Source organism: Salvelinus fontinalis, chromosome 12 (assembly GCF_029448725.1).
Source record: "Salvelinus fontinalis isolate EN_2023a chromosome 12, ASM2944872v1, whole genome shotgun sequence".
In the NCBI taxonomy this organism is placed as follows: Eukaryota; Metazoa; Chordata; class Actinopteri; order Salmoniformes; family Salmonidae; genus Salvelinus; species Salvelinus fontinalis.
In genome coordinates this window covers 14,190,836-14,214,694 of record NC_074676.1, presented here as the reverse complement: position 1 = coordinate 14,214,694, position 23,859 = coordinate 14,190,836, and the positions used below count along the sequence as shown (strand labels likewise).

Below are 23,859 nucleotides of genomic sequence, written 5' to 3'. Positions count from 1 at the left end.
CCTGCCTCCAGTCCACTTACCGATATCTGAACAAGAGAGCCTCATCGAAATTGCATCAAGCGGTTCGGTGAAAATTTTATTTAATCAGAAGTCACTGCCAGATTTCTTGATTGGGCTGCACTCAGAGTATCCTGCCTTGGCAAATCATGCTGTTAAGACACTGATGCCCTTTGCAACCACGTACCTATGTGAGAGTGGATTCTCGGCCCTCACTAGCATGAAAACTAAATACAGGCATCGTATAGCGTGTATGTAGCAGGCTTACAACGATGGTAAAAAACAACATTTGAGAATGCGCTGACCCTGGTGGTAGAGGGGGTACGCAGCTGGAGGTTGAATGTTTGAAGGGGTACGGGACTATAAAAAGTTTGAGAACCACTGCTATAGAACATTATACCCTTTAATCATATAGCCCTAGACTGGACTAAATGTATTTCCCTATCAAAACGTAAACTACTCTTTACTGAACAGAAATATAAATGCAACACGCAACAATTTCAAGGATTTTACTGAGTTACAGTCAGTCAATTTAAATAAATAGATAAATTAGGCCCTAATCTATGGATTTCACATGACTGGGCAGGGGCACAGGTCCAACCTATCAGAATTAGTTTTCCCCCACAAGGGCTTTATTACAGACAGAAATACTCCTCAGTTTCATCAGCTGTCCGGATGACTGGTTTTAGACAATCCCTCAGGTGAAGAAGCCGGATGTGGAGATCCTGTGCTGGCGTGGTTACAGGTGGTCTGTGGTTGTAAGGCCGGTTGGACGTACTGCCAAATTCTCTAAAACGACGTTGGAGGCGGCGTATGGTAGAGAAATGAACATTAAATTCTCTGGTAACAGCTCTGGTGGACATTCGTGCAGATAGCATGCCAATTGCACGCTCCCTCAAAACTTGATACATCTGTGGCATTGTGTTGTGTGACAAACTGAACATTTTAGAGTGGTCTTTTATTGTCCCCAGCACAAGGTGCATCTATGTAATGATCTTGCTGTTTAATCAGCTTCTTGATATGCCACACCTTTCTAGTGGATGGATTATCTTGGCAAAGGAGAAATGCACACTGACAGGGATGTAAAAATATTTGTGCACAAAATTGGAATGAAATAAGCTTATTGTATGTATTTGACATTTCTGGGATCTTTTATTTCAGCTCAGCATGTTGCGTTTATATTTTTCAGTATAATTAGTGCTATCCGGGAACCTTGGGATGTCCCTGCACTAAGCCCTAACCCTTACCCCAACCTTAACCTTTACCTTTTTAAATGTCAACTTCAATGGGGTGACGTCAGAGTTGGGCCCCCAGTGATCTCGTTTAGATTTTTACATTCTAATTACTAGTCATTTGTTGTTACCAGTCAATAGATGAAGCCCACACATTGTTGACAGTAAAGAGAATAGGACTGCCTCGTGTCATAATGTCCCTCCCCTCTCGAGGTGTAAAGAGTTAACGGAGCAGTGGGTTTGCCCATTCTCATGTTTTGAGTGACGCGATCATCTATGAGACAAGAGAGGATCCGAGGTGGCCGCGTTTAACGCTGTTGACCACTACAGTCATTGCGCGCGGGGGGCGACAGACATTCGCCTTTTTTCACCGACTTGCTGTGTTTTTCCCCTTTTTTTCGCGGACTTTTCTGTGCTATTTGACAACAATGCTCTTAGTTTTCCTACGGAGAATACTCACTGTATCGTGTATGAAGGCGTAATCGCGGTGTAGTGGAGCAGCTCGGATTCTACGAGGCCAAAGATAACTCTTCTTTGGGAAACCAAACATGCCGCGGCGGAAACAAGAAGCGCCCAAGCGCGCGGCAGGTACGTAGCCCACTACGACAGGAGTGGTTTTATTTGAAGCGATAGCAGCTCAAAGATTTGTTGTTGTCAATCTCAAACCTTTGGAGTTCTGTTTCCAGTATTTTTTTTCATAGGAATACTAGTGCATCTACTCGATGTATAGTATAGGCTAACTTGATTTGTAATAACACTTTGTAATACGAACCCACTATCCCAGGAGTAGCATACTAGTACTGTAACTGTAGGCCTATCCCTCGAATGTTACCATTTGTTTCCCCTCGTTACAAAGTAGCCATACTATTTGTCACAGTATCACCCACATCCGATGGCTGCAGTCAACTTTCCCCTTCCCATTGTTCCCATGGATAGTTTACTTTCCCGGTAAACGTTAACTTACCTTGGTGGAAGAATTAAAATGTGTGAAAAGTGTTCCGTCTGTAATAGCGAAATGCCCAAGGCGGTGCCAATACTCTCTGAGTCTCTAGGGGCTTTGAACATTTGATCCAAGCGGCTAACTTTGGAATTGGGAGGTGGAAGAATAACTTATGATTTTTTATTTGTTTAAAATAAACAATTGGGTCCAGACGAAGAGATTGTGGACTGGAAGAAGGTATAATCGACTGTTGCCATGTCTGATTTGACAGTTGATTGATTAGCTGTCATCTGCTTTGATCTGTTTCTTCCCGATCTACATCAGGAAATCATTCCCCCATGTTATGCAGCCCCATGACGTCACATTAAAAGCACTTTGAAAGCATCGTGTACACCCCCCCTGCAATGGTCAAGTGACTCACGAAAAAGCAGAGGGGTAAAGTGGTTTCACAGTCTGACACACACACACACACACACACACACACACACACACACACACACACACACACACACAGCCTACAAACACACACATGCACGCTAGGGGGGTTGTAAAATGAGAAGTGCACAATGTAATGGAGGGGAGGAATGGTTTTCTCTATTAGACCAGGCAGTCAGGAAGGCTTTGTTTCATGTTTGATTTAATTGTCTCTTCTCTGACAGGCCCATTCATCAATGGCTTTAATGGTCAATCAGAGACAGGCTGAGTGAGTGCTCCCATTCTGTTTAGCCATATGCTGGCCCAGGCTTTTATTTAATCAAAATGCCCCTGCCTAATGTACACACTCGCTCAGAGGGAGAGAGGGAGAGCATAAAGAATGTCTGAAAGCTTTCTGATTTCAGAACGAGAAATATTTTTTCTACAGTTTGTTTGTCTTTTCTGTCCATTTGTTTTGTCTCTCTGTTGAGGCAGGATCATGGGATGTTGTAATATAGACCCATTCTGTGTTTGTTGTGGAAATGTTAGGGAACTTTTAATGTCATTCTTTGTTCATTTATTATTTCTTTTTACCTCCTTTTTGTCAGTGGGTCCCTCCAGCTGCAAGTTACAAAGTTGTCAACTGTTCAGTGGCACACAAAGGGTGATGATGAATTGATTGCAGCACAGAGCATGGTGATGGAGAGAGCAAAGAGAGGGATGACAGATGATGGGCCTTGATTAGGGACTTAGGGGGAAAGCAAGCCCACAGCAACCTTGAGACTTGCATGAAAAATCTCCTCTCCCATATTCTCTATATCTCTCCATCTCTCACCCACTGTCCTTCCCCTCCCCCCTCAGCATTTTCCTAGAAAAAGCGAAGTTTTGCTTGCTTCATTAGACTTCACCTAATTAGCTGGAAAGGCTGATGGAGTCTTGACAGGCTTAATGATTGGAGATGACAAGTCTCTGTGTGCCCGGCCTCAACCAACCAGGTTTGCCACCACTTTGATGTAATCAAGTTGATATTACACAGTGCCTCCGCTCCCGGCGCAGCGCTAGCCGTTGGTCGTGCTGTAACTCAATTTTCCGCTGCAGGTGACAAATGGCCGGGCGTACCTGTGTGGGTCAGGTTTGAGTGCTTTTAACAACCAAGGGCCGCCTGACAGGAGCAACGCAAACAGCTGGGGAAGAAACCCTGGATGCATTCACATAGCTTATGATTAGCTTAGGCTGTAGGCCCAGGGGCTATGATGTTTTACATTAAAGCATTCTAGTGAGTGTACTCAGTGTAGTGACTGGGACCTAACAAGGTGGCCCCTAGGTTAGCATCCTCACAGTTAATGGCTCTATTTGGTATGTGTGTGCCTGCGTGGGTACTTGCGTGCATGCATGTTTTGGTGTGATGTGTTTCTATGAGAGTGAGTTTTTTTTCCAGCCAGGTATCGAGTCTCCTACTCAGGCCAGCGTAGTGAAATCCAGCCCCATGCTCTAATCCGGCCTCCCTGTGCTCCAGTAATCTTTGTGAGCAGTTCCAGCGGCGCGGGGAGTTCTGGTTTAAACTGGGCTCTATGGCTAGAGGTCTCCTGTTTCTGCAGGGTCAGGCCTATAGCTGCCAGGTCAGCTGTGGCAGCCATCGTGTGTGTGTGTGTATGGGTGGGTGGGTGGTTTGGATGGCAGGGGTGATGAAAGGAATTGCAACCATAGAGGCCCCAGTGAGGAGTGTCAGTCATAGGCCATCGTTCCTCTGAACTCTTTCATCCCTCTACCTCTCCCCTCCCTCTACCCCCTCCACTCCTCATCCCCCCCTCCTCATTGTTACTTACAACTGTTGTCGTCACTGCAGCATCTCTTATACTGAGACAGAAATGTGCTCAGGTACTGTATATTATCATTACAGCGCACACAGAACAAAAATACTAATTGAAACCACATATGCTTACTTACAAATATGGTTATTGACATATGAATTGCAGAGACCAACATAAATGGTTTTTGTTTTATATCTGTGGGTGACTGCGTGTGTGTGTGTGTGTGTTCTGTATTTGTCATTACAGGAATGAGGGGGCATATGGGCTCGTAATTGTTCCACTAAATAACAGGTAGGACTAGACCGTGCAGGTGTGAGTCTCAAGGAAGTTTTTTTTGTAGTTTTGTAGGCCACGCCACCCATGGCTAATGAAAGTTACTGTGGTTGGATTCCGGCGAAGGTTGAGTCATGCCTGTGATCTATGTGTCTGATAAGTGCATACCTAATGAGGTCGCTGTGCCTGCCTGCCATGCCGTTGAGGAGGGGTGGTTGACTGAGTGCTTCCCACAGGTATTGACAGACACCACCCAGTGTAATGATAACAATGCCACCCTAAACTGCCAGTGAAAGGGGAGGGAGGGAGGGAGGGAGGGAGCGAGAGAGGTGGAACGGGCTCCTCTCCTCTTTATTTTTTAATTTTTAACCCCACTTGGCAGATGTCAGACCATGGGCCGGGCTCCAAAAGAGAAAAGGGAGTGAACCAAATCACAAAACGAGTAAGCCATCCTCTTCCAGGGCCGGGACGATACCAATATCACGATACTTGTTAGTAACGTGGCAAGAAAACAAAACACGAAGCAGACTTTACTTCTTTAGGAAAACAGCCCTAATATTGGAAACAAACATTAGATTGTCATTCAGAATCACATTTATTTATTTTCCAAGCTATAGCACACAATATTTAACATGCAGCACGTTTTTAAAGGACCAGTTTGATCTGCTTAATGTTTTCATTTTTGCCATGGGAAAAATATTGTGGTACTGGCATCTTCACAGCTCTACCCTCCTCAGATCAGGTTTCAGAGCCCTCATGTATGTGAGTGGAGTAGGCCTACGTAGATACTTTATAAAAATAGTCCCGCCATTCGTTGTTGTGATAGATGCAGCTGCGATATGGCAACAATCGGGGCAGTCTTGCTTACACAAACCCTCAGCTCCCGTCCCAGAGGGCAACGCGTCAGAGCCTAGTGGGATGTGTGGTCTTTTCGGGAAACTGAGCCCGCTCTGGTCTTCAGGGGTCCTGAAACCGAATCCAGGAGGAGAATAGCCCGGCCATGCCAAAGAGCCGATTTCCTTTTCAACAGAGTCATTTATCACTGACCCACCCTTCGTTCCTGACACACTGACGTGTGTCATTTATCATACTGGCTTTAGCAGACACACAGGGAGGGAGGGAGGGAGAGAGACAGAGAGAGCAAGAGAATGAAAGAGGAGAGAAGTAGACCGAGAGAAACAAAGAGAGAGGGGGGAAGGAATTGAGAAAGAGAGGCAGAGTGAGTATAGTTAGAAAAGGAGGAGAAAGAAAGTAACAAAGAAAAAGAGAGAAAAAGCCCGGTTTTAAGAGTTTCTCACAACAGTATGGGACTGTACAAAATGCTGGAGAAAAGGTTGTCGGGAGGAGGACGACAACGGGAAGGGTTTTTAGATGACAGAGTATTAAGTTACGTGATGTTTTGATGAGTGACAGAATATTCTTCCATGAGTCTCTGGATGTTTGGTTATTGAATATATGATGTGTTTGTTGAGTGTGTGTGAATATGTATATGTGTGTGTAAATTACACCTTGTGTTACGGTGCGTGTGTGCAATGGAGTTTGTGTGTGTGGCTGTGTGTGAGAGGGAGACAGTGTGCGCGACTGATGAGCTGGATGATGGGTATCACTCATGCTAGGCTGGCCTCCAAATGAACCCAAGCTGCTCTGCTATCCTGTGGTCCTAACCAGCACTCCCCAAGAGTAAAAAGCAGATTAATGATGGATACCAGGCTTATAGTGCCATTTATCATGGAGAATATTATTTAGGCTGGCCGTGTAGGTCTGTAACTGGAGAGCAGGACGAGCAGAGTGGAAAGCCTTAGACAGACACTCACTGTGTGATGAATGACCGTGCTCTCTGGCGGAGTGTTACTAGACACCCGGGCCACAGCAGTTGGGCCGAATCATATGGCCCAGCTATAGTGGATGATATGACATTTATCCCTCAACTACACTACCCAGATTGCTTTGCCTGGAGGGTTCGGCCCTCTGAAAAAACTCGATCCCTGTCTTTTATAAGCTAACAATGTGCTTGCAAATCATTTAATGGGAAAAATGTACCTTGCTTCCTAGGCGTAAAAAAAGAAGTGATGGTTAGCTTTAATGGAAATTCAGTTTGATTAGTGTAGCGTAAATTAGAAATACAATGGACTAGATGTCTGACCAAAACCCTCCCATTTTACTGTGCCCTGTGAAGGTCAGCAGGCTTCTGCTCCTCTGTGCTCCGGGCAGTTACGCCATAATCATGAATAAAAGAGTACAGTGAGGGGTCAAGGCAAGGCCAGCTCCACTGCTTCGTCTCTCTTCCACAATTAGAAAAAAGGTTGTTTTGTTTCTCTCTCCCGCCCCACACACACAGACACTGGTGTTGTGATTTATGGTGCCCATCCATCTTAGGGCCCCGTCCATCACCTCCTCGTTGCTAGGCGATCATCGCAGCAGCTGTTTGTTGGGAGTGGAGTGGGCCTTGAATGGTTGTCCCTTTGATGTGGTGAGAACATAACATCTGAGAGGGTCTCTATCTCTTTCTCCTCAGATTTGTTTGTCTGTGAGAGGTCTTTGTACTGTATGTAGCTGGTTGAATGTCAGATTAACCAATATACACTGTGTACAAAACATTAAGAACACCTAGGGTTGTTGAGGTGACCATATTACCGCCACACCGGCAGTCATGAGACATGACCTCAGTAAAACTCTGTGACCGTTGAGTCACGGTAATCTCCTCTTATGCACTCTGGACATGTTAGTCAAAATTTTATTAGTCACATGAAATGCCTACTTACGAGCCTCTAACCAACAATGCAATTTAAAAAAAAATACAGATAAGAATAAGAGATAAAAGTAACAAGTAATTAAAGAGCAGCGGTAAAATAACAATAGCGAGACTTTATACAGGGGGTTACCAATACAGAGTCAATGTGTGGGGGCACCGGTTAGTTGAGGTAGTATATACATGTAGGTAGAGTTATTAAAGTGACTATGCGTAGATGACAACAAAGAGTAGCAGTGGTGTAATGGGGGGCACTGCAAATAGTCTGGCTGGGTAGCCATTTGACTAGATGTTCAGGAGTCTTATGGCTTGGGGGTAGAAGCTGTTTAGAAGCCTCTTGGACCTAGACTTGGCGCTCCAGTACCGCTTGCCGTGCGGTAGCAGAGAGAACAGTCTATGACTAGGGTGGCTAGAGTCTTTTACCATTTTTAGGGCATTTCTCTGACACCGCCTGGTATAGAGGTCCTGGATGACAGGAAGCTTAGCCCCAGTGATGTACTGGGCTGTTCGCACTACCCTCTGTAGTGCCATGTGGTTGGAGGCAGAGCAGTTGCCATACCAGGCAGTGATGCAACCAGTCAGGATGCTCTCGATGGTGCAGCTGTAGAACCTTTTGAGAATCTGAGGACCCATGCCAAATCTTTTCAGTCTCCTGAGGGGGAATAGGTGTTGTCGTGCCCTCTTCACAACTGTCTTGGTGTGCTTGGACCTGTTGGTGATGTGGACACCAAGGAACTTAACTCTGAACCTGCTCCACGGCAGCCCCGTCGATGAGAATGGGGGCGTGCTCGGTCCTCCTTTTCCTGTAGTCCACAATCATCTCCTTTGTCTTGATCATGTTGAGGGAGAGGTTATTGTTCTGGCACCACATGGCCAGGTTTCTGACCACCTCCGTATAGGCTGTCTCATCGTTGTCTGTGATCAGGCCTACCACCGTTGTCATCAGCCAATTTAATGATGGTGTTGGAGTCGTGCCTGGCCGTGCAGTCATGAGTGAACAGGGAGTACAGGAGGGGACTAAGCACTCACCCCTGAGGAGCCCCTGTGTTGAGGATCAGTGTGGCATATGTTGTTGCCTACCCTTACCGCCTGGGGGTGACCCGTCAGGAAGTCCAGGATCCAGTTCTAGAGGGAGGTGTTTATTCCCAGGGTCCTTAGCTTATTGATGAGCTTTGAGGGCACTATAGTGTTGAATGCTGAGCTGTAGTCAATGAATAGCATTTTCACATAAGTGTTCCTTTTGTCCAGGTGGGAAAGGGCAGTGTGGAGTGCAATGGAGATTGCATCATCTGTGTATCTGTTGGGGCGGTATGCAAATTGGAGTGGGTTCAGGGTTTCTGGGATGATGGTGTTGTGAGCCATGACCAGCCTTTCAAAGCACTCACGGCTACAGACTTGAGTGCTATGGGTCGGTAGTCATTTAGGCAGGTTACCTTAGTGTTCTTGGGCACAGGTACTATGGTGGTCTGCTTAAAAAATGTGCACGTCCTTGTAATCCGTCTGGCCCTGCGGCCTTGTGAATGTTGGCCTGTTTAAAGGTCTTAATTACATCGCTACGGAGAGTGTGATCACACAGTCTTCCGGGAACAGCTGGTGCTCGCATGCATGTTTCAGTGTTATTTGCCTCGAAGCGAGCATAGAGGTAGTTTAGCTCGTGTCACTGGGCAGCTCTCGGCTGTGCTTCTCTTTTTAGTCTCTAATAGTTTGCAAGCCATGGCACACCCGATGAGCGTCAGAGCCGGTGTAGTACGACTCGATCTTAGTCCTGTATTGATGCTTTGCCTGTTTGATGGTTCGTCGGAGGGCATAGCGGGATTTCTTATAAGCTTCCGGGTTAGAGTCCCGCTCCTTGAAAGCGGCGGCTTTAGCTCAGGTCGGATGCGGCCTGTAATACATGGCTTCTGGTTGGGGTATGTACGTACGGTCACTGTGGGGATGACGTCATCGATGCACTTATTGATGAAGCAAATGACGTAGTTAGGAGTACCCAACTCACTATTGGCCTGGTACTCAGTGCTCTATTGTCCCTCTTATTTTTTATTTTATTTCACCTTTCTTTAACCAGGTAGGACAGTTGAGAACAAGTTCTCATTTACAACTGCGACCTGGCCAAGATAAAGCAAAGCAGTGCGACAAAAACAACACAGTTACACATAAACAAACGTACAGTCAATAACACAATAGAAAATAAAAATAGAAAGAATCTATGTATAGTGTGTGCAAATGTAGTAGGGAGGTAGGCAATAAATAGGCCTCTAACCACTCTGACATCAATGCAAATACAATTGAAAATCACATCAAACACATCATCAAAACGGTATGTTTTGAAAAACTCACCTAACTGTGATTGATCACTTTGAAGAAAGTAGTTCAACAACAGGTTGAAACTGAGTGTAAAACATGGTCCTTGTGCATTTCGTTTCAAAGCCAAACACAATGAAATGGACAGCCTTTCTAAGGTGGGGATTAATTCAAAACACCAAATGCATATAAGAGCTTATGCATATGCAAAGGCCAAGCATATATATAATAAATATATATATATATATATAAAAAATGAATAATGATTGTGCCATTATATTCCTTTCTCCGGCGTGCAGAGAGCGGGGCTGTTAACATTTTTTCATTACTAAAATGTTACTACAGATTTCACTTGGTTTCCCAAATTAAGTGCTGGGTGTAACTGCAGGAACAGGCAGCAAATAACCAGAGTAGGCTACCTGACATGAGTGAAACGAACCACCCGGAAAGTGGCCTCCATTCTCTGTTCCTGCACATGTAACCTTTATTTAACTAGGCAAGTCAGTTAAGAACAAATTCTTATTTACAATGATGGCCTACCGGGGAGCAGTGGGTTAACTGCCTTGTTCAGGGGTCAGAACGACAGATTTGCTTCCCACAGTTGTGTCAAGTTGGCTGGATGTCCTTTAAGTGGTGGACCATTCTTGATACACACAGGAAACTGTTGAACATGAAGAATCCAGCAGCGTTACAGTTCTTGACACAAACCAGTGCACCTGGCAGCTACTACCATACCCCGTTCAAAGGCACTTAAATCTTTTGTCTTGCCCATTCACCATCTGAATGGCACACATACACTGAGTATACAAATCATTAAGAACACCTGCACTTTCCATGACATACTGATCAGGTGAATCCAGGTGAACGCTATGATCCCTTATTGATGTCGCTTGTTAAATCCACTTCAATCAGTGTACATGAAGGGGAGGAGACGGGTTAAAGAAGGATTTTAAAGCTTTGAGACAGATTGTGTATGTGTGCCATTTTAGAGGGTGAATTGGCTAGACAAAAGATTCAAGTGCCTTTTGAATGGGGTATGGTAGTAGGTGCCAGGCGCGGCGGGTTTGTGTCGAACTGCAACGCTGCTGGGTTTTTCATGCTCAACAATTTCCATGTGTGTCAAGAATAGCACCCAACGGAAATCCAGCCAACTTCATACAAGTTAAAGCATTGGGAAGCATTGAAGTCAACATGGGCCAGCATCCCTGTGGAACTCTTTCGACATCTTGTAGAGTCCATACGCCAATTAATTGAGGCTGTGTTGAGGGCAAAAATCCTTCATTAACCTGTCCTCCCCTTCATTTACACTGATTTGAAGTGGATTTAACAAGACCTCTAAGTGACCTCAAGGAATCATAGTGTTCATCTAGTCAGTCTGTCATGGAACAAGCAGGTGTTCTTAATGTTTTGTACACAGTGTAGCTCAGCTCCTGGAGGTCTGTATACAGCTGCCTGTTGTAGGTCCAGTCATAACACAACAATGCAGCATTCTGGGAGTACAGTACAGTTTGATCTATCTGCCTGCCCAGTCTCCCTCGCTCGCTCTCTCAACATGGTACAGCATTGAGCCTCACCTGGAGCGAGAGGAATCTCTGTTTTTCCCATCTCCTTGAGCACACATCCTGCACTACAATCAGCGGACACAGTGTATTCAATCATTCATTAGGGGGTAGAAAATAGGAACAGAATAGGAGGAACAGTGATCTACAGTAATAGACTGTCGTGAGCATCTCTTTCTGAGCGATCAAACACAGCCACATATTAGTAAATCTTTCTCTTAAGGTTATGACTTATGACACTATTTTCTACCGTTGAGTGTTGGACTATGTTGTCTTACCTCTACCGACAGTTGAGAGAAACTCTACCTGTAGCCTATCTGTTACCGACCGCCTCGATTCGGTCTTATGTAGCAAAATGTTTAATTGTGGGGGGTTTTTTGTGTTTTTTTTTTTTTTTTTACATTGGATTAAAGTAGAGAGGTAGAAAATTTGACATCATACACGGCAGTTGAGGAACAATGGGAAAGTAATTCTCCTTTGAAAGTTGATAAACTTGTAACCCCACTTTTGAGAAAATGGCCCTTGAATGTTTCAGCATCGTTTACACCCTCTTAAGCATTAGCCCCACCCATCTCTTTAAGGATTCACATGTGAGTAGTTTAGTAAACAATCAAAGATTTCAAGACTGTAAAAGTGGTAAAAGTAGTAGGTTACAATAAGAAAAAAACTCCATGTAAAAATACACTATCTAGTCCTTGCCCTATATCCTAATCTGATTTTGGTGCATTGTCAATGTTGTTCACATTACTGTCTCTGGTAACACACACTATATCAAATAAAATCTATGTGGATGGGTCACTTTTGTCTAGACATGTACTCATGTTCATGAAATACAATAGATGGCTGTAATCACCCCCAGACACACCTGGCTAACTTGATGGGTCATGTAATCATCTGGCAAAGTGGAGTCTTTTGTTTAGACATGGAGCTAGCTAGCTAAACAATGAACTGGCATAATCCCAACGCATATTACTACCAATACAAACATTGTCATAGCTGTAGTATGAATCTGCAGGTAGCTAAAGCTAATAACTAGGTTTAATGTTAGCTAGCTAACATTAGGCTACAATTAGCAATGCAAATGGTTTTCTGATTCTAATAACATTACTACACAGATCATACACGTAACGTTAACTAGCTAGCAAGCTAACGTTCACTAGCTAGCTAATAGTACGCTGTAACTTGCAATGAAAATGGCTTTCTGACTTATATCTGAAAATGTAGCTAGACTCTTACCTGTATAAATGGATGAACACTTCACAGCAGACTGGAACCATTTTAACTCCGTTTTTGTTTGTAGCTACATCTTGTTTGGCCAGTGTTGTGTCAAGTCACTCCAGTTCACACTGACAGTGGTGTGTGCAGAAATTATTCCACCACCTTTTCCAACTGATCTGTCGATAGCACCTGCTAAATTCAGGGCATCAATGTTGTTGAGAATCGTAGCAAAACGTTTGTAGTTTTCGATGGCTAACGTTATATCTTTCAAAAACGGCACTGTAGAAAGGGCTATCAACACATACTGAACAGCTCACGTTATAGACAGAAGTATGCTACATGGCAGACCTATCCAAACTCATCTCCCAGCATGTCCAGTCCATCCATTATCTCAGCCAATCATGGCTAGTGGGAAGGTTCCTGACTTTTTCCATGGCTAAACCAACTAGGCTCGTAATTTAACAATTTTATTTGTATTTAAAGATTGGAATACACATTTGTTATTAAGGTACATGAAAGTTCACATGTTCCAGATGGCATTTCTGCCCCAAAAAAAACACATTTTGATTTCAAGCAAAATATATATTTATGTTCAAATGCATCTCCTGTGAAGTAGTGACGTGCGACATACGCCTAGTTTCCTGAAACGAGTCACATTTTTTTCTGACAGTGAGTATAATTTCACCTCATGCTACTCCCTCCTTCCTAGCAACAGAGGACACGAGGGGAATACCACCACAAGACCAAGGAGTGGTTAGCCTAGCATGACAAATGTTAAGGAATTTCATTTTACTTTCCCCACTGATCTTCAGACATTTTGATAGAACCAAACAAGACTGTTATGGTATGGAATTATTCTAATCTATTTTAAAGCCTTGAGCCAGTTGAATGCTGGGAAACTGGAACTAGTGGAAGTCGGTGGTTTGCGGTTGTGTGATTTTTAGGCTGTGGTGACTTACTTCCTGGAGGTTCTAAGTGTTATTTAAGGCTCCTTCCTGTAAGTAAGGGCCCCCTGCCGAGGCGCTGTGTTGCTTTAAGGGCGAGAGGGCCCAGTTAAAGAACAAATGTCCGGAATAAGAAACACCACAGCTGTGTAGTGAGGCCCTGCTTAACTCTCTCCACTCTCAGTACCCTTACTATGATCACACTGTAGAGTGTTGTTCACTACCACCTCATGATCCTCTAAGAATGTTGCCACTTTGAAGCATATCTTAACGTTTTTCACTTACCTTTATTTTTCTAGTTACCCCAAAAGCAGTCTATTGGGCCAGGAGAGATTTATCCACTGTTTGGATTTGTTTAAATAGCCGCCCTGCTAACTACCTATCGTTAGCCAATTCTCACCAAAATGTATTGGGTGGGATAGAGACAGGATCATCATGTTCAATGAATGAACCCACTCTCTTCTCCCTTATTCCTCCTCTGTTTTTAACTCTAGCTGGCTGTTTTAGCTGGTCAACCTCTGGCCTCCTAGCTGTGGAACTGTTATTGTTACGTGGTACAGTAACAGCACGAGAGAGCTTAATGATGGCATCCTTTTCCTATCAATAGCCATTAGCCACATTTGCTTCGGTGCCAGCTATGATAGCCTAAGTCTGTAGCTTTAGGCTAGTTGGTGGTTGGACCACCGACGAATATAACACTCTCCTTCTTTTACTCCTTTTGCCTTCTCCTTCCTCTCCCTCTTTTCAGCTGTTCTGTGGTCAGCTCCTGTAGCTAGCTGTAAGCTGCTATGTCATTCAGTGGTTGAAGTGCAGACTCGGGTAGTAGTGTCTTGATTACACATCCTGTTTACCCCAGTGTTGTGTGTGATTTGGCTCCCAGCTCTACTGGCTGTTTCCCCATCTGTGTGGAGGCTGAGTGAGGTGACCACTGTGGGCAGTGCAGGGTGCGAACAGATCAACCGGTACTGTTCTTAAAAGCTGATTACTTCAGGATGCATGTTTTTGTTTTCTTTCATATTCTTTTTTCAGTTGAAGCCTTCACATTTTCTTGTGTCTTGCTTCCATCACTCACCAGCCTTTCCAGGACAGGGTGTGACTCCTGGCTTTGACTAAATGATTACTGATGATGTACTAGAGTGTACCATCTACCATCAGAAGAGAGGGACTGGTTTTGCATCTTACTTTTGGTGTATAGTCACAGTGCCTGTTTCTCATGTTTCTTCCCTGTTCCTGATCGTTGGGACACTCTTTGTGAAAAAAAAGGTGCTAGCTAGAACCAAAAAGGGTTCTTTAGATGGTTCCATGTAGAACCTTACACCTCTACAAATAACCCTTTGATAATCCTTGAGAGTGTAGCTAGCTATCTGTTAATTCTCCATCCAGGTGTATTCTTAATAATCCATAATTTTTCTCAGAATGAACCCAACACACCCATCACATTTTATTAGAGTGATAAATCACCTCTGTTGTCAGTCAAGCTTGGGAGAATAATTGGATGGTGGTTGTCACCCACGGTGATGGATGATCAGTCATTGGGGATCAAATTAACAGATAGTGCTCAGATGTAATGGCTGTTTTGCATTTTAAATTGCCTGGGAGCGTTCACTGCTGGTTGCCCGTTTTTATTGCGATGCCCTTTCAGCCCACATCTTAGCCTTGCTTTCTTTGACTGTCTAGACTTTAGACTAGACTAGGAGATTGGAATTATGTTCATTTTTTTATTTTTTATTTTTGGGTTAGGAAAGGCTTGCCAAAATGACACTTTTAACAAAAGTAGTCATATACAGCTAGAACAAAAGGTTCAAAGGAATATGTGAAGCATGTTCATGATGAGTCATTGGTCAAGACTATAAGAGCGAACTAAGGACTTCTCGTTCAACCTGCCTGCTAATGCCAGAGTCATAACCTCAGTGATTGAACCTGACATCTGTGACCAGCTGCTCTGGATACAAACACATTACCGTAGCTACCTCATCCTGACTGTATTTCCTCCTTCAAATTAGACACTCACACGAACACCATCCGGAGATCGGAGGAGAGAAAAAAACCTAAGACTGAGATATCTCCCCTGCTGGTTTGTCCGCCGAGCGGTGAGCGATTTACCTCCTCAGAACCCCCGCCCTCCCCCCCTTCACATTATCATAATTGTGTCCAGGACATGAGGCCAGGGAAGTGATCATGTCATTTTATTTACACCCTGCTTGGCCCTCTTTACGAGCGGTGTGCCAGGCCCTGCCAAGCGCACGGGGCCCGGTGACATCTTTTGATCAGGGCTGTCGCAGAAGATCAGCGGAGACTGGCAGGTAATGGATACCCAGTGACAAACTAAATCTACGGGCAGGATGGGAGACTAGACCGCACCTGCCAGGTCCCTATTAGACTGGCCCTTTCAGTGGGGCTGCCTGCCTGCTGACACCCACCGCCCCCAGGGCCAACATCAGACCAGCGCCCACCGCCCAGCCGGCCCTGAGATTGGCTGTTAGCACAGGATATGGGAGTTATTGCAGCGATGCCGTTTTTGTTTAGACTGGATGTGTTTGTGTGTGTGTAAAGAGATTAGGGATTTGAAGTGGTGTGTGTGCATAGCCAGAATGCTCACCTGTCATAAGTATACAAGATGTTCAGAACATCTTTGCTTATAGTTTTTTTTGGGGGGGGGGGTTGAGTCCATAATGAAGTGGGCAGAAGGGGCAAAGGGAGGAGGCTGGTGACGTGTCCTTCGCCAAGACATTTGTCCCACTTAGCTGTGACAGTGTGTGGGGACCCGGGTGGGGCAGGGTCTGTCACTACAGGGGACCGTCACTCTCTGAGGACGGGAGGGGGGAGCTGAGGGAGGGTCGGTGTCCCCTGTGATCGGTCAGGGCCAGGCACCCAGCAAACGTACACACCTGTCTAAGGTGAGCCGAGGGCGCACACATGCAAAGTGACAGGTCGCTTATGTGTTGCCATCGTCTCTTACTCAACCTCGCACTCTTATGTCTGTTTCTCTCTGAGGAAATGTCTCTGATGTCCTGTGTATGTGTGTGTTTGCCTAATACCAAGCACCTGTTAGCCTGCTCCAAAAAGCATTTCTAGTCTGTCTGTGATACTCATCACCATTGGTAATCTCTTGTGCCTCACTTCCATCTAGTTGACTTTGAAAGATGTCGTTCTAACATTTTAAATAGTCTTATCGTCATAAATCATATTTCCCTTTATTAGCAATGAGTGAAAATCCTGTCTGTGTCCCTGTCTGTGTCCCTGTCTGTGTCCCTGTCTGTGTCCCTGTCTGTGTCCCTGCCTGTGTCCCTGCCTGTGTCCCTGCCTGTGTCCCTGCCTGTGTCCCTGCCTGTGTCCCTGCCTGTCTCTGTGCCTGTCTGTCTCTGTGCCTGTCTGTCTCTGTGCCTGTCTGTCTCTGTGCCTGTCTGTCTCTGTGCCTGTCTGTCTCTGTGCCTGTCTGTCTCTGTGCCTGTCTGTCTCTGTGCCTGTCTGTCTCTGTGCCTGTCTGTCTCTGTGCCTGTCTGTCTCTGTGCCTGTCTGTCTCTGTGCCTGTCTCGCTCTGTGCCTGTCTCGCTCTGTGTCTGTCTCGCTCTGTGTCTGTCTCGCTCTGTGTCTGTCTCGCTCTGTGTCTGTCTGTCTCGCTCTGTGTCTGTCTGTCTCGCTCTGTGTCTGTCTGTCTCGCTCTGTGTCTGTCTGTCTCGCTCTGTGTCTGTCTGTCTCGCTCTGTGTCTGTCTGTCTCGCTCTGTGTCTGTGTGTCTCTGTCTCTGTGTGTCTCTGTGTGTCTCTGTCTCTGTGTGTCTCTGTGTGTCTCTGTCTCTGTGTGTCTCTGTGTGTCTCTGTCTCTGTGTGTCTCTGTCTCTGTGTGTCTCTGTGTGTCCCTGTCTTTGTGTGTGTGTGTGTCTCTGTGTGTGTGGAGACAGACGAGAGGCAGTTGAAGAGGCGTCAGACATATTAACTGACAGATGGAGGTTGATCCAACTCATTTATTACCCCAGAGGAGAATGCCACAGCACGATTGAGCTTCATTAATTTCCGATTTAGCTTTCATTTCAAGCTGTTGCGCCCTGAGATAAATAAAATGGCACACTGTGTTTTTGCCAAGATATTGTTTTTTGTTTTTCCCCACCATAAACAAAGTAAAGGAGAGAGTAGAGGAGAATCAGCTAGTTATATGTGTGGCTGGGGTAGTATATAAACACAGGCTTGTCTGGGAGGAAAATAACACCTTAACGGTTGATGAGGTGAAATGGGATGACTGTCATTTCTCAACTCGGTTTTCACTCGCCTCCCACACAGATGGCTCATTTATCCCTGCGAGTCCTCAGGCGCCCGTAGTAGAGAAACTTTCTCTACAATAGTTCAACTAACACCCTGTGTGGGAAAGATGGGTCAGTCTGTGGACATATGAGGGTTGGAATTAAGATGAGTGACTGGTTGATTTTGACGATTCACTTGGAGTCCAGTACAAATACACTGAGTGTACAAAACATTAGGAACACCTGCTCTTTCCATGAGACTGACTAGGTGAATCGAGTTGAAAGCTATGAACCCTTATTGATGTCACCTGTAGACGAAGGGGAGGAGACAGGTTAAAGAAGGATTTTTAAGCCTTGAGACAATTGAGACATTGATTGTATGTGTGCCATTCAGGGTGAATGGGCAAGACAAAAGATTGAACTGCCTTTGGACGGGGTATGGTAGTAGGTGCCAGGCACACCAGTTTGTGTCAAGAACTGCAACACTGCTGGGTTTTGTCACACTCAACAGTTTCCCGTGTGTATCAAGAATGGTGCACCACCCAAAGGAAATCTAGCCAAACTGTGGGAAACAGTGGCGTCAACATGGGCCAGCATCCCTGTGGAACACTTTCGACACCTTTTAGTCCATGCCCCACGAATTGAGGCTGTGCCGAGGGCAAAAGGGGGTGCAACGCTATATTAGGATGGTGCTCCTAATGTTTTGTGCACTGAGTGTGTTCAAACCTTCCTAATATTGAGTTGCACCCCCTTTGCCCTCAGAACAGCATCAGTTTGTTGAATGGACTCTAAAAGGTGTCAAAAGCGTTCCACAGGGATGCTGGCCCATGTTCACTCCAATGCTTTTCAGTTGTCAAGTTGGCTGGATGTCCTTTAGGTGGTGGGCCATGCTTGATACCAGTGGAGGTTGCTGAGGGGAAGACGGCTCGTAATAACGGCTGCAACGGAGAAATCAAATGCATAGAAACCATGTGTTTGATACTATTCCGCTACAGCCATTACCACGAGCCCGTTCTCCCCAATTAAGGTGCCACTAAACTCCTGCGCTTGATACACACGGGAAACTGTTGAGCGGGAAAAACCCAGCAGCGTTGCAGTTCTTGACACAAAGCAGTGCCTCTGGCACCTACTACCATACCCCGTTCAAAGGCACAATCTTTTGTCTTGCCCATTCACCCTCTGAATGGCACACACACAATCCATATCTCAATTGTCTCGAGGCTGAAAAATCCTTGTTTATTCTGTCTCCTCCCCTTCATCTACACTGATTGAAGTGGATTTAACAAGTGACATCAATAAGGGATCATAGCTTTTACCTGGATTCATCTGGTCAGTCAATGTCATGGAAACATCAGGGGTTCTTAATGTTTTGTATACTCAGTGAATATCTATATCATTTCAATGTAACATCATTTTCATGCTATCCACCAAGTCCTCCAACCAGGGGAGAGGGTAGTTAAATAAAATTTTAAAAAGTGATCAGATATGATGAAATTAATAGAATTAGTCTATCAAATAATATCTGCTAATTTTATAGCTAATCTGCCCCCCGCCCCCCCCCCCCCCCCCCCCCCAGTGTGTTCAGCGGCCTTCATATAACACACCCTCTCTTCTGTTTCCCCTCCAGCGTACTCTCCAGAGGAGTTGGAGGAGATGAAGGAGCATGCGATGGAGGTGGAAGAAGAGGGCGTGGACTTTCAAGAGGACGGAGAGAGCTCAGAAAAGGACCTCCTCACAAAAGAGCCACTGGGTGACCGGGACTCCATTGCTGGGGCCGAGCTCTCTGCTCAGGAGATGGACATTGAATCACACGTGAGCGAGGCCAGCGACCCCCTGTCAGACTTTGAGACCACCTCTGTCAACGCCGTGGAGAGGCCTGTCAAAGAGCCTCTGAACGGAGCAGGGGTAAGGCTGGACACTCCCTTGGCACTGGACACTCCCTTGGCGCTGGACACTCCCTTGGCGCTGGACACTCCCTTGGCGCTGGACACTCCCTTGGCGCTGGACACTCCCTTGGCGCTGGACACTCCCTTGGCGCTGGACACTCCCTTGGCACTGGACACTCCCTTGGCACTGGACACTCCCTTGGCGCTGGACACCCTGGAACAAATGAAGACCATCTACTCCAGCTTCCTGACCAACACCTATTGGTCACCCCTGAACTTTAACCCCACCCCAACGCCAACTCAGACACTGACACCTGTGGAGAAGCCACCGAGGACTAGCAGCTCTAGCAGCAGCAGTAGCAGCAGCAGTAGTTATGACTGGCACCAGTCCGCAGTGGCTAAGTCCCTGCAGCAGCAGGCCTCTCAGAGCCGCCACCACCCTCATCCCTCAGAGCCCAGTCTCTTCAGCACTGTGCAGCTCCACAGACAGAACCCCAGACTGTACGGCAACATCTTCACCGGGGCCAGCAAGTTCCGCTGCAAGGGCTGCAGTGCCGCCTACGACACCCTGGTGGAGCTCACCGTGCACATGAACGACACGGGCCATTACCGCGATGACAACCATGAGAGGGGAGCCAACGGGGCCAAGGGGCACTGGTCCAAGCCTCGCAAGCGCTCCCTTCTGGAGATGGAAGGCAAGGAGGATGCTGCGAAGGTGCTGAAGTGCATGTACTGTGGCCACTCCTTCGAGTCCCTGCAGGACCTGAGCGTCCACATGATCAAGACCAAACACTACCAGAAAGTGCCTCTGAAGGAGCCACTGGCCCCTGTGGCAGCCAAAATGATCTCAAGGAAGAGAGGCCCACTTTCTGGGAGCCTGGACCTCCCTGGCTCCCCAAGCTCAAGAGAGGTGACCCCCAAACCCAAAGCCTCCCTGAGTGGTGACCCCTCCCACAAGGTCTCCAACCCCTATATCACCCCCAGCAACCTCTTCGGCCACCAGAATGGCGCCAGCTATGCGTGGCAGTTCGAATCGCGCAAGTCCCAGATCCTCAAGTGCATGGAGTGCGGGAGTTCCCACAATACCCTGCAGGAGCTGACCGCCCACATGATGGTGACGGGTCACTTCCTCCGGGTCACCAATGGCAACCCCCCCAGCAAGAGAGGAGGCAGGCCCGTCCCAGAGGCCGCCTCCCCCAGCTCTGTACAGGCCACACACCCCACACAGGAGGGGGTTCAGTCAATCCCATTGGCTCCTACATTCTCCCCCCCTCCACCCTCTGCCGTTTCACCCCTGGCCATCTCCCCTCCTCTCAAAGACATTAAGAAAGAGGAGACGGAGGACGAGTGTACCAAGGACATGGTCAGCCATGACAAAGTTTCGAATGGGGAGGAGGATGAGGAGAAGTTTCACAACTCCACCAAGTATAACTATCTGACCGAGGAGGACCTGAAGGAGAGCCCCAAGGGCGGCTTCGACATTCTCAAGTCCCTGGAGAACACGGTGACGTCGGCCATCAACAAAGCCCAGAGTGGCAACCCCAGCTGCGGGGGATACCCCAGTATCCACGCTGCATATCAGTTCCCCAACTCCCTGAAGCTGCCCCAGGGTAGTGCTGAGAAGAGCTCCCCTCTCAAGTACCTATTCACTGGAGGAGAGGGAGTGCTCTCTTCCCTCAGCAAGAGGCAGCCCCTGATCTCCCCACCGGCTAGTCAGAGCTACCCCCTCACCCACCTCAACAACTTCCAGGCCATGGAGGAGCTGGTTAAGAAGGTGACTGAGAAAGTGGCCAAAGTGGAGCGGAGGGTGAAGAGAGAGGTGTCCCCCAAGAGAGAGGTGTCCCCCAAGAGAGAGGTGTCCCCCAAGAGAGAGGTGTCCCCCAAGAGAGAGGTGTCCCCCAAGAGAGAGGTGCACCGGCCCCCCTGTAGCAGTGACGCTGCAGAGTCCACCGGAGCAGAGTCCCTGCTTCGAGAGTGGAGGGCGGTGACTCCGGCTAACAGCGACAGTAGCCATAGCGACAGGGCCTCGCCATCTGCGAGAGCGAGCAGGAGAAAAACGGTTCCATTGCCTGCCTCTGCTCTGAGCTGCAGCACAGCCTTCATAACAGGCCACGCCCCTCTGGAGCAGCCCTTCGTTAACCCTTTAAGTGCTCTTCAATCTGTGATGAATGTCCACCTGGGGAAGGCAGCCAAGCCCACCCTGCCCAGCCAGGACCCTCTCAGTCTGCTGTCCAGGCTGAGCCAGAGTATGGCCGAGAGGGCTGCCGTGGCCTCCTCCCCCACGCACACCAAGAGACACCCAGAGCCTGTGGCTTGTCGGGGCATCTGTCAGTCCAGTGATGACCAGCCCATGGACCTGACAAAAGGGAAGCGTGATCGAGGGGGTTCTATGGGCTCTGACCCTCTGACTCCCTCATCCACAGCCTCCTCCGTCTCCCCTTCCTCAATGGTGACCCCTGCTAAGATGACAGTCGTCTCTCCCTTCACATCCAGCAGCCCGTTACATGAAAACGCTCTGTCGGACATCTCCGACATGCTGAGGAACCTGACGCAATCAGCACACCACGTCTCCAAGCCCCCCTCCAGGACGCGGGTCACAGATGTAGTGGGCTCCACCACCCAAGAGGAGGCTGAGGGATCCATGGCCAATAAGAGGAAGGGCCGTCAGTCCAACTGGAACCCCCAGCACCTGCTTCTCCTACAGGCCCAGTTCTCTTCCAGCCTCAAGCCGACATCCGAGGGCAAGTACATCATGTCCGACCTGAGCCCCCAGGAGAGGATGCACGTGTCCCGCTTCACGGGCCTCTCCATGACCACCATCAGCCACTGGCTGGCCAACGTCAAGTACCAGCTGAGGAGAACCGGCAGGACGAAGTTCCTCAAGAACCTGGACTCAGGCCAGCCGGTGTTCTTCTGCAGCGAGTGCGCTTCACAGATCCGGACCCCCGCTGCCTACATTTGCCACCTGGAGGCCCACCTGGGCTTCAGACTGAAGGACCTGGCCAAGCTCTCTCCCAAACAGACCCTGAGGGACTCCTCGAAAGTTGGGTCTGATGAACTGCCCCTCCTGGACCCTTTCCTCTTCTCTTCTGCACCCTCTTCTCAGTCACAGGAGGAGGGCAGTGGGACTGTGTACCGGTGCCAGCTGTGTATCCGTAAGTTTGCCAGTAAGCATGCTATCAAGCTCCACCTCAGCAAGAGCCATGGGAAGTCCCCAGAGGACCATCTCCTGTATGTCTCTGGGATGGGGAAACACTAGAAGTAGAATTGACATTTCATTATCGAAACACTTGAGTGCTCCCAGCATTGGACATACTGGAATATAAGCTGTTAAAAAAAAGAGCGAACTTAAAAAGAAACTTAAAAGAAAACAGTTGAAGGTGTGACAAAAGTAACTACTGTTAAGTGTCAGCACAAGGTGTTTACATTCATGGCCTATGCTTGTCTGTATTTTTCTCCATTTCAAAATATGTTAATTTCACATGTTGAAGATCTAGCTCATGAATATTCAGCTTTTAAAGGGATAGTTCGCCCAATTACTAAGTTACATATTTTTCCTTACCTTTTACCGTAAGTTGTCTATTGGCCAGGAGAGACCACGATACAAACTTTAGATTTGTTTTCATCTCTGAAGATAAGGACACATTTAAGTAATTTTGTATTTTGGGTGAACTCTCCATTTGTAAAATATAGTAATTTGAGATTTATTATATTGTAATGTAGTTATTTTTACATTTTTGTGAAATTTATTGGAATTTGTTGACTCTTTGAACTACATGTATGTATTAACAAGTTAACAGTTCAAAACAAGTTTGATACTCCAGTTTTTAGTTAGCTCTTGTCACCTTGCTGATGAGGCAGTTCTACTCTAAGAGATCAGCCAAGAACCTGGGAGTGCTCTTCGGGAGAATTAGCCAAACAAATACATGACATTGTACTAGTCAGTTACATCACATTTTATATACAGTTTGTGTTGCAGGTTTTGTCGACTCTGCAGTATTGCTTATCATCATGTCAGGAGCCCTCAATCCACGTCTGTGTACAAATGTACATACAGTATATAGGCTAACCACTTTCTGTTTTAAGTTATGCATACTTGTTATATTTCCTAATTTAAGAGGACTATGACTATCCACTGGTGCAAAGCCTTTGAAGAAGACAGAAATGACATTGTTTTGCACAATAGTTTTATAAATGTTATTTGATAAGAAAATATATAAAATTGAACTTTGTTCATGCTCTGTTGCTTCTATTATTAAATTGACTTGAAGTGCTGCACACAACTGTTTTGTATTTCTT

At 46.7% G+C, this 23,859-nt stretch overlaps 1 protein-coding gene across 1 annotated transcript; it reads left to right on the top strand.

Moving 5' to 3' along the window:
* Positions 1–1,500: 1,500 nt before the first annotated feature.
* On the top strand, positions 1,501–23,834 carry LOC129866845 (teashirt homolog 3-like). Its single transcript, XM_055939818.1, has 2 exons — positions 1,501–1,817; positions 19,302–23,834. Exons 1-2 carry the CDS (start codon positions 1,778–1,780, stop codon positions 22,817–22,819), a joined length of 3,558 nt encoding a protein of 1,185 aa, XP_055795793.1. The 5' UTR covers positions 1,501–1,777; the 3' UTR covers positions 22,820–23,834.
* Positions 23,835–23,859: the final 25 nt, after the last annotated feature.

Bases quoted from the DNA above. Each gene is read 5' to 3' on its own strand.
- LOC129866845 (XM_055939818.1), top strand. From the start codon at position 1,778: ATGCCGCGGCGGAAACAAGAAGCGCCCAAGCGCGCGGCAG. The intron at 1,818-19,301 runs GTACGTAGCCCA...TTTCCCCTCCAG, and splicing joins AGCGCCCAAGCGCGCGGCAG to CGTACTCTCCAGAGGAGTTG.